General features: G+C 36.1%; 1 protein-coding gene across 2 annotated transcripts in view; it reads left to right on the top strand.

The window, feature by feature from the left end:
- Window positions 1–631: 631 nt before the first annotated feature.
- The window catches only part of SWC2 (DNA binding protein SWC2), a 123153-nt gene continuing 111846 nt past the window's right edge, over window positions 632–11938 (top strand). For both annotated transcript variants that reach the window (XM_089807426.1, XM_089807425.1), the window contains exons 1-2: window positions 632–932; window positions 1061–1196. In XM_089807426.1, coding sequence (XP_089663552.1) covers window positions 1129–1196 — 68 coding nt within the window. In that variant the 5' untranslated portion in view covers window positions 632–932; window positions 1061–1128. The remainder of the gene's footprint in view (window positions 933–1060; window positions 1197–11938) is intronic.

Here is an 11938-nt window from a genome sequence, read left to right as displayed (position 1 = left end):
TTAGAGCTTTTAATATACACCAGCAAGTGATTTTTTTTGAATGCTAACAATATTCAAACATTTTCTAGATATGCAGTTCTAATGTCATTTTACTACCATTTTTCACCTTTTATATTTGTAGTTTGTATTTCATCTTTTTTATACACTCAAAGTTCCATGAGTAATTAACCCAATATTAACATCTAACATATCTAATAAGGCTTTGAAGGTGAGCTTCTATTATGAATGCCTAATGACTTACCCATTTAGTTCTTTCCATTCAACAAGAGTATATGCAAAATTCTTATTAAAGAGTATTATAGTAGACATCTCTAATTTTTTGATATAGTTAATTAACAAGAAATGTATTTGTAGTCTCCAATTTTTGTTATGCAATGCAAGTTTTATTCTAGTAAGATCTAGACTCATATTTACTTAATATTAATTTTCTAAGTACATTAAAAATAATGTATGTAATATGTTATTATTTAAACCCAATAACATGCAATACTTGGTGTTCTTTCCTCTCTTTCTATGTGTCTCATATATATTAACCAGGACATCATTTTCTAATATATTGAAATTAATTGAAATAATAAGTCACTATTCCACAATATCTCTTTTTAATATTGCCGTCACAACTACCATACGCCTTGCACCTTCTTGCACATTCTTCTGATGCAAGTGCTAGTTTGATATCGAGGGGGCTTCTTCAAAATTTCGCTCCAAACCTTTTAGTCAGTCCCAAACTTTTCGTCCGCATTCACAACAGTTTTCGAATTGTTTTCTTAGTTGATTTCTTTTTTAGGTTCTGATCTGAAAATTCACTCGAAGTAAGGGTTTGAAGAGCTCGCGCAACTCTTAGCATGTGCGAAGTACTAGTGGGCTTTAAGGAATTCTACACTTAACGAGACGCATTTTTTCAGATTACCGAGCTTGCCGATTTAAACAACGCAAGTATTTTTTTTTTTAGCTTTTCCTGAATTACAAGAAGTGTGTGCTTATTTTATTCTGTGAAAATATTTGTGATTATCAGATGGACAAAGGAGATGAAATCTGACTGCAATGCTTTGATCTGTAGGGTTTTGCATTGCCCACAAGAGAAATTGCTGAAGTGGCGTAGAGAAGAGTGGAAGACAAAGCGCCAAAATGGCGACCACAGAGGAGGCACCCGTGCAAATTCTCGAGCGCACAATGCGGAAAACTCGAGGAAAACGGTTAATATTCTTACAACCAGAGGAACACTCGATTATATGATCGAAACCTTTCATCTTTAATGTGCGTTGTATGTATAAACGATTAAATTCGTTTTAGAACCAAGGGCTGATGAGTTCTGGCCTGCCAGTAAAGTAAGTGCTTGCTTGCACAGTTGTTTGGCTCACAAAAGCTCGCTGGGAATATATTATTACCTCGCGTAGATGCCCAATTTTACTGTAATTGATGGCGCCGCAACCTGAGTAGGGTGAATTTCTATATTTTAAATTTGAGTGTATGCTTTTTAGAAAACATCAGAGTGGACAACGTTATATGTCTTCACAGTACTACGTAATGTGAAATTACTGGACTCCCAATTATATTCACTGAGCGTATCCTTTTGAGTATGCAGTAGTTGTTGATGGGTTATATTGATTGCAAGCTATTCAATCGTTACATCGAAACGGAGCTTTTTAGTGAGGGTCATTCGGGATATTATGCAATGAAAGTTTTATGCTTCCCTACAAAAATTTCAGAGTACCAAAAACTGGCAGTGCAAAATATTAAAAACAACGTAAACAGAGAAATTTTATAACCACATTTTTAGAGGCTTGGAAACAAATTTCTCAAGCGGTACCATAAACCATGTCCTCTTTCTGCAGAGCCTACTCAATATGTCCTACCATATGAACTGCCGCTCCGAGTTTATTGTTTAATAGTCAAATATTTCCTTCAGGTCTCTTCATGAGACTGCTTCCGTAAAGCTCCCTTTTTAAATTTTGACATGGTAAGATTTCACACCCAATGATGGGTCCTGATGCAATGCTACACATAATTGGTTCAGGAGGACACCTGTCTCTTATCAGCTCCTTCAATTCATTGTTACTATGCTTAAGCTCAAGTTTGCTAGGTGTCTTTTACTCTCAACACCACCTTACTAAAATACTATTTGAGGATTACCTCTTAGCTATTGACAAATTTACTTAGCAGTTTCTGATTTTTGGATTTAACCATTGGAACTGTATTATGGAGCTCACCAAGCAGGCTGTGCTTAATGAACTACAATAACCAAACTATGGATGCAGATGGTCCATGTGTTGTAAATCCTCACTATATGGGGTTCCAAGGCATATCAACTGAGAGCTTTCAAAAAGACAGACGTATTTATTCACTCAAATTTACGAATATAGGTCAATAGATTTAAGTTTGGGATTCTAGAAGCACTTTTTACTCTCTTTGCTGTTTATATAATTTTTTTAGCATCCGTCTTTAAAAGAATGTATTTTTAAGTTATATGAAACAGAGTTAGCTCAAGAGAACACACATGTGAGATTATCAGTGACATTATTTATCCTAGACTTTGTCCTCTCAAAAAATCCATTTGAGTGTAATCAGAAAGGATTCTGAGAGAATCTGCAATTTGCAAATGACTCCGATAGGATCCACATTACAGCAATGTGAAGCTGGCACAGAATTTAGGACTGTAAGATATTTTTTCCTCAGTGCTTACAGCATTCTTCTCTAAGTTTGTGACCTAGGATTCTTTTTCACCCTAGTGCTCATCATTGCAACTGATTATACATTGTGACCTATTGATCTGTTTTGGCTATTTGTGGAAAGTAAAATAATTCCCTCCTTGGGGAATGTTCTACAAGAACACTAGCAGAGGTTGGTTGCAACTATTATTGACACACATTTTTGCCATTTCAGTTGACATGGACCTTTTTTACACGGATTTCCCTGAATACAATATCTTCTGCTCAACTGTTACTGGATTGTTTTGCCAGCAGGCCATATGTATATTTTTGAAGTCAGCCAACTAGGCTAGCAGACTCGGATATGCTGTAACCACATATCTGGTGCAAATTAGAGTTTGATATAGCCTCCTTGCATCTCAGATATGATGTCTGTAACCACTGTATCATAATATAATGAAAAAAAAAACAAACACCTTAAGAAAGAGAAATTCCAAATGCAGTTCTCTCACATAACCTTCATTTCTTGTCTACATTTTAATTTTCACTACTTTTGATAATTTGATAGCACGCGCACACACACACACACACACACACACACACACATATTTTGATCGGTAAACTGCTGAGGCCTTATGATATATATTAATGAAATAAGCTTTGCAAGAGTCTCCGTTCAAACGGGCACTGGGGGCATACCCCAGTTTTAATATTTTGTAGAAGTTCCAAATTTGCCATACAGTACCATAGGGAGTTGATGAGTAATCTACTCTTTAAGCTTCGGTATGGAAGAAAATCAAACTGTGAGGTGATGTAGCTCCATCAGAATTGATTGATGCTAATTTTTGACCTTATCCCTTTTGTAGTCTTCATGCTCCTCTACTCTGCAACTTACCACACTTCACACTCAATGTTAAATGTTAGTACTCAACTCAAAAAATTATTATATTTTGTTCTGTTTTTTGATGATTATGTAAGGTTGGCTATTATTGAGCAGTGACATTTCAGTTATTAGTTAATTGGTTTTTATTTGCATAATTTAAGGTTACATCTTATGCCAATTTTTAATTTCTTGAGTATTATTTTCAACTTCTATAAATGTATAGAGACAGTTTTCTTTCATAAAAGTATAATTTTCTTTATAATGACAACCAGAACTTATATACATTACTCTGAACCATATAATTACTGAGGAAGCTGCTGTCCTCTGCAAATGAGATAGGACTAACGAAGAAAAATTCCTAAAAACCAAAACCCCCTGAGAATTAGCAGAGTCGAAGAAGACCAAAAAGATAATCAGCCCGGGTTGCGGAAACAAAAAAGGACAAACTGATATTAACGATATCTGGTTTATAAAACCATACTAAGAGGAAAGAAGGGGGACAATAGATAGCAGAAGACCAGAGAGCCTAAACTAGAGTTCCAACCCAAGAGGATATCAGCCAAAATCTCTGGATAGGTAGGTATGGAAAGTGGATACAAAAACCAGGACTAGTTCTTCAAAAAACCACCATCAAGAAAGTTCCTAGGCTAGGTCTCCTCTTCCATCTTCCACAATACCATGATGATTTCAGCAGCTTCTTTCAGATCTTTTGCGTTGGAGCCTGGAGGGAAGCGAAGGCTGTCCTTTCCTTGCTAGATTTATACAAGTTTGGCAAACAGAATTCCAGAGCATTCAGGTCTTCAAATGAAACCCCAGGATGGATGTAGGCATCAAATATCCGTGGATCATGCAGTAGCCATCCTTTGTTTGGGTCCTCCATGATTCCTCTCCAGTGCAGAAGGAATTGAATGCTGGCTTCCATCTTGGGCCGTTCCTGGTAAAAAAGGATGTTTTCCCAAATGATCAGAGAGGGGCGCCTAGGAACGACAGCTAGTTCCAAACTTCCGGGTGGATGGGACATGTAAATTTCAGGCAGGGGAACCCTAAGGTTATCATCTATAGAGCAGGTAAAAAAGGATGTTTTCCCAAATGATCAGAGAGGGGCGCCTAGGAATGACAGCTAGTTCCAAACTTCCGGGTGGATGGGACATGTAAATTTCAGGCAGGGGAACCCTAAGGTTATCATCTATACTGCAGACCACCTGCTCTAAGCCCTCCAGCCCAACCGAATAAAAATGTTGGAACATAGCCTGATGATCTCCCATTTCCCAATTTTTACCCTTGCCAAACACCCAATAAATGCTCCTAAAATGTGGCTATTTGTTCTCCAAGTATAGTCATAATTGAAGACCCCTTCCCCTAACACCCGACTAATGGCTACCCTGCTCATGTCATCTACAGGATTAAGAATACTGTTCCATCTTTCCGGCTTGACATTACCTCTAAAGGCCATTGTACGGACCTCTAACGCATGATACAAACTAATATTCAAATCCATTCTTAAACCTAAGCAAACCAACACCTAAGCTGCCACTAATAGGATCGTCTGAAGAAAGACCCAGAGCCGAGTATTTAATGCTCGTTTCGGTGTTCTGGAAAGATCTAGAAAGATGGGGGCAAAACATCATCAGCTGATCATTACATAGCGTGAGCAAAACTAGGCATATTTTACATGATTACAAGATACTACCCCTTAACATTTATTAATATTAATTGAAAAATGGCGAAGTTGTACATTTTTGGCATTTGCATTAATATATTTCTAAATTTTAAAAAATGGTTCATGCAACATTTAGGCAAATTTAGATAAAGCAAAACCAGATGATATGTTCCTGATTAATTGTAATATCCCCAAATTATAGATACCCAGGTCTTCCCCTAGGCCACAATTTTTAATTGAAACGAAGTAGGGCCAAAGATACAATTCACTTTGAATGAGATCCTGCAAACAAGTTAGGAACAATTTATCATAATAATTCATAAAATAGTTCTCTTTAGTTAGAAATATGCACATACTAGAAGAACAGATCTAGTCACAAAAGTGAAGTCCATCCTTTCTAAGCCCAAAGGCAGTACCCTTTGTACCTCTTTGGTCCTGTGGGACTCCCAGGTCATGTACCATGAGGTGGTGTACCTAGAAGATGACCCCATCATCGTTCCCTTGTAATTCGTCATTTGCCCTACCATTGAAAACCTTTAAGAATCAATCAGTACATATAAAGAATTCAACATTAAGCATGCATCCTGTGTATATTGTAATCAGTTATCAACAGCATAACCTAATCAGTAATGAGTAGTTATAAATAATATTTATTATGCTATGCTAAGCAGTGGTAACAATATTGCGTCATCAGTGAGTCTTGTGCAGCTATAAATGGTACTTATTAAGTCATACCAAAGACCACAATATATTTTTGAATCTGCTGTGTATTATTAGTAGTGCCCAAGGTCTGCCGCTTTCATTTGAATGATCAATTGCCTTTTATACTCATCGATATACTTGTTGAAGGACTGGAACTTTCTTTCCGAGACACCATGCTTCTCAAGAGATGCACCTTCCTCAAGAGAGGTAACCCTTACAAACCAATGTGTTTGTGTTAAATCTTTAACAATACAAATATGGCAATTAAGGAGAAAGTCGACCCACCAATTTATAGATGATTTTCTTGTAAACAAATAAGTGATTATTTGTTTAAAGTCACATTATTATCAATTAGTTTTGTATGCACTTGAATTTTATAAGTGATATCTATTTTAATGTTGTAACATATCACCCCATTGCAAATGCGGACCCTCTTTCTTTTTACCTTTTTAGGGTTCTGTTGAAGTGTTTTTGTTTCAGTCTCTGGTCTCTTGCCAGAGTGAGGTTTAGGAGTCCATTCCAAGTTCAAGAGTGTCATCAAAAGTGAAACAGAGAAAGCATGACCAAATTGTTAGATGTCATTGATGTCAAAGAATGTTAATTCACAACTATTATCAGGATACCATCAAATTCTATCATGGGCTCAAATGTAAATTTATGATTACAATGTCAAAACATGTATCTCAGCAAAATTGATACCTGGAATTGATGCTTTATCCTAGTATGGACTGCATAGCACAGCATAGCACTTTACAGAGACATTCAGATGAATGGCATAGTATGATGGTCATTCAAATGGAGCAACTAAGGAACTGGCCCAAAGGCCAAGCAATAATCAATGATCACTTAAGCTTCCCAAATACTCACACATATCCTCCATTACAAGATCTTTCAATAAATGAGAATGCTTACTAGACAACTGAGCCCAATCCTGTGTTATGCTTTTAGATCAGATTTAATTCACTGAATGTAATACACACACACACTCACACACATATATGTGTGTGTGTGTGTGCATATATATATATATATATATATATATATATATATATATATATATATGAGAAATCTTTATATTGAATTATAAATAAATGAATATGCAAGGGTCTACTAATATTCTTGAAATCACTACTAATCAACCATATTATAAATTTCATTTAATACAATCACAAATCAATATATGATTACCACTTTATTCTTCAATTGTCTTCATAAAATATGACTAGTGAAAAATGTCTTTCTGTATATCTTAAAAGAAAAGATATGACCCTTTATAAATATCATATCATGTACATAGGGGTACGACCCCACTTTTACCCCTTGCCACATACATGATGCACACAGATGCGAACTTTAATGAGGTGAATAAGATAATTAGTCAATCTTAATATTGACAACAATTGTATGCACAAGCCACCCGATAACAAGTCTAATAATGCAGTCAAAAGGAACATGTCCGATGACATGTCAGACAGTCTAAAAACTCCAATCACATGCAGATAATCTTTACATGGCCGATGTGACGCGAGGAATAATGTACATGTTACATTTTAATATATTCACTTTAGAAATGCTAGACATTATCGGGTTAAATAAGAATTGAATAGAGGTAGAAATATAAGATGAATTAATTATATATATATATACATAATTTGGGAATAGTATATATTATATATATTGATATATATTATATTCTTTTAGAAATATCAATCATTTGACATGACATCTGATATATAATCATCTTTATTATATACATAAATATAAATAATCTTTAATCAAGAAGTTATTCTTTAGGTTTATATTTTATTTGACTAAAACTATAGAACATTAATGTCCTTGACGTCCCACACTCCCATGTGTTCGACAACTCATTTTGGCAATCGATCTGCTATCTTCTTCCACTTCCAAGGGATATGTCAAAGGTAACACGATCTAAAGATCCACTCAGCCTGATAATCTAGTTGACCACCCCCACTAATTGCCAGTTCTTATCCTCTGTTGCAGTATTAGTCAACATATAAAGAATCACTTGCGAGTCAGATTCACAAATGACCTTCCACCATCCCAAAGCACAACACATCTTCAGGGGTTAAAGGATAGCCAAGGCTTCCATATGATTGTTAGTGTGAAAACCCTTATAGACTGAAAAGAAAAGTTGCACTACCCTTGAGGAATCTCTATGAACACCTCAATTCCCAGGATTGTCTCTATAGGAGGCATCAGTATTAAGTTATTAACTTTCAAGACCTCCTTCGAAGGAGGTTTCCAAGAACCATCTCTAAGAACCTTACTTCTGCCATGTTGAAACGCACGAGATGGGGACCACTGGGACCTACAACCCTCCAACCCTTACCTCTGAATAATAGGCAAGTCTCTAGGATCCACACCAGTAGATATATCACACTTCGCTAACAGGGTTTCCTGCAGGCTGCTGGTAATTTGCATCCAAACCTGATGGCTCATCATTCTCTTGTCCTGAAAAATTCCTCTGTATCTTTCCAGCCAAATTTGCCAGAGAATGAATGTAGGGCCAATATACCACACTGTAATCAGAAAAGGGGCATGAACACAGATAAAGAATTCAATATTTTGTATGTATTTAAATATTCTGTATGTGTGATAAACAGATATCAACAGCATATCCTAATCAGTAATGAGCAGATATAGATAATATTAGCTATGCTATGCTATGCAGTCGTAACAAAATTGCATCATCAGTCAGTCTTGTGTGGATATAAATGGTACTTATTGTGTCATGTGTGAGGAACTCATGCTGATGACAATAGTATATATTCAAATTTGCCTCCTTTGTGTGAATGATCAGTATTGCCTTTTATATTCTTCCAAATACTTCTCCAAGGAATAATTCTTTATTTAAGAGACAGCATGCTCCTCTAGAGATGCACCTTCCTCAAGAGAGGGAACTCTTATAAACCAATGTGTTGTGTGCAACCTTTAACAATATAAATGTGGCGATTAAGGAGAAAGTCGACCGACCAATATTTAGATAATTCTATTGTTAACAAATACTAAGCGAATAAGGAAAGTTAGATGCAAGTCAAGTCAAAGTGTAAACTTTATTACCAGATTTAGATTGCAGAATTTTGTTGCAGGTATAAACAATAACACCGATGTACTTGAATCGCTTCCAGAATCTGCAAACGTTAGTGCAGTAGGAACAGAAATGAAGTATTATTGAACTCAGAATTATCTTCGATCCTTTTGGAGTGCTTGCATTAATAGATTTTGATGCTAAGATTACATCGGGCAGATTGGATAAATATCAACGCAAGGGGTGTGGGGATGACTGGCCATGTCTCCAAATGGAGACATGGACATTCATTCTCACACCCGTTCATAATTAACTAATGCTCATGATTAGTTACTGTCTTAAACACAGTGATTAAATGTATAACCAATCATTACATCTGCGGTCCAATATAAAGGATAGATCGATCATGATCTAAACATCAAAGGAACCAAAAATAATCTCGATCATGCCTTAATGATCTCGGAACATATATATATCTCATTGGTTTCAGACTGTGGTATATACAACAGCATGTACGTATGGATATATGTATAACAGCGTGTGCATCATGCTGTTGTACATATATACATATGTATATGCTTGCCACAGTAATGTTAGACCGAAGCTACATGCATTAACATTCCCTCTTAGCTAGGGAAGACAAAGTGCATATATATAAGTTCTTTTTATGAAAAGTAATATCCTCAAGATATATATAAGAAAACCAAGTCTCATGATTTTTCCTTGAATATCAAGTCACATGATATTCATCATGATAGTAATCTAATAATTATAAAGTTGTCACCTTATATTATCAAAATCGATATTTCATTATAAAATATTGTCACCTTAAATAATAAACATAGGGTAGGCCCATGAGTCATAGAGTCACACATATGACAAAAGAGTTTACACTTTGAACCTCTTTATTTAAATAATACAAATTTACAAAGTTGAGACTCAATCTCATAAACTTACATTTCAATCAAGCCAAATTTCTTTCTGAAATGATCAACCTTCACTTTAGGAAGAGCCTTGGAGAGAATGTCAATTGTTTGATCACCTGTATTAATATATTCTAATTGAATAGCTCTTCCTTCCACGATGTCTCTTACGTAGTGGTAAGGAATTTATATATGCTTAGATCTGTTATGAAATACTAGATTCACAAATAAATTGATGCAACTTTGGTTATCGCAGTGAATAGTGGTAGGTTTCATAGGTTCACCAAACAAGTTAGAAAGCAACTTCCAAAGCCACACTGCTTCTCTAGCTCCCATAGCTGCTGCAATATACTCTGCCTCAGTAGAACTTTGAGCAACAGAAGCTTGCTTTCTGCAAATTCAAGAAATCATGGTTGATCCTAAACCGAAACAACATCTTGATGTGCTTTTCCGGTCTTTTACACTTCCGGCCCAAATGGAATCAATTATCCATGTAACTCCAAGCTGGTACTCTCATATTTAAGTTCATACTCAATAGTACCTTGGAGATATCTCAATATATGCTTCAAAGCAACAAGATGAATCTCACGAGGTTCACACATGAACTGACTTAATGCATTCATTGCATAGTAGATATCAGGTTGAGTATTTACAAGATACATCAAGGACCCAATTATCTGTCTGTATGAGGTGGGATCAACTAGTCTGGATTCAACATTTGTTTCGTTTAGCTTGTGAAAGTTGGTTTCCATAGGTGTAGACATAGGTCGATAGTCCTATTACAATAATAGATAAGACGTCTATTATTAGTTAATGGTTATCTTGTAAATATCTTTAGCTTTAGTTTGCTTTCGTTTTTTGTTTTCTCTGAAATAGAATGTTTCTATTCTTTACGATCGTTTCCTAAGGAAACATCGTCTCTTCCTTTTGTATAAATTGACCTTTCGGTCTCTGTTATTAACAAGCAAGTATTTACCAATTACCTTGTAATATGGTATCAGAGCTAAATACTTAAATTTTTTCGAAAAAATTTATAATTTCTTCTTGAAATTATTTGTTTAAATTTTTCCAAAATTATTTCAGCTAATTTCTCCAAAACCCACCTAGGGTTTTTCTGCTTGGAGAAATTCTCGAATTACGGGTTTGCAAATTGCGTGGAAATCGTGGCCATTTTTTGAAGACTTGCGTTTTTGGGGTGAAAATCTGCATGTTTCTGTATCAAATCTTCATGCTCTTAGCCGTCTCAGTCTGTCATCGTGCTCTGGGAAGCAGATTCGACCGTTTTTCATCAAGAAATCTGAAGTTTTTTCAAGCTTTTTTCAGCTAGGGCCTTTTTTTTCGAAACCCTAATTTTTGGGGTCGAAATTTTTTTTTGTTTGCAAATTCTTGGTGGGTTTTTCGAGAGCTCAACTGGGTTGTCGTCCGTTTTTTTTGGGTGCTCGATTTTTGTGCCTCGATTTTCGAGCCAGCGGATTCAGAAAACGACAGCAGATTCCTTCTGGGTTTTTCGAGCTCTCTTTTGGGTCATTCTCTGATTCTTCTGGGTCTTCCGTATTTTTGCCTCGAAGAACGTGCCTTCACAGATTTTCACAAATTTTCATTGAAAAACGTGCCATGGCATCTCTGACAAATATTCTGCTCGAGCATAATTCCAAATTCAATGGTCGCAATTATGGAACCTGGAAGCAGCGCATCATCGCAATCTTCGAATATCGAAACACCGATCAACTTGTTCTGGGTGTTAAGCAGCGTCTGACTTCTCCGGGTCCTGATCAAGATACATGGGATCTGAACAATCGAGAGGCAGTAATGCTTCTCAAACTCTCCGTAGCTGATGACCAGCTTTCTCAGATTCCATCCGGCAAGACAGCGGCCGAAATCTGGACACATCTAAAAGGTCTTCATGAGACTTCCGACAAGAGTAGAGCCTTCTTTCTGAAAAACACTCTGTTTTCTATTGTCATGGATGAGCGCACCTCGCTCCACGCACACCTGAATCGGATTCAGGAAATCCGTGATCAGTTACTTGCCATCGGTCGCAAGATGGAGGAAGAGGATATTGTGGTAATC

This window comes from Cupressus sempervirens, chromosome 10 (genome assembly GCF_028749045.1).
Source record: "Cupressus sempervirens isolate cs-2001-9-10 chromosome 10, ASM2874904v1, whole genome shotgun sequence".
Taxonomy (NCBI): Eukaryota; Viridiplantae; Streptophyta; class Pinopsida; order Cupressales; family Cupressaceae; genus Cupressus; species Cupressus sempervirens.
The sequence above is the reverse complement of the archived record's forward strand: the minus strand, read 5'-3'. Positions and strand labels throughout refer to the sequence as shown.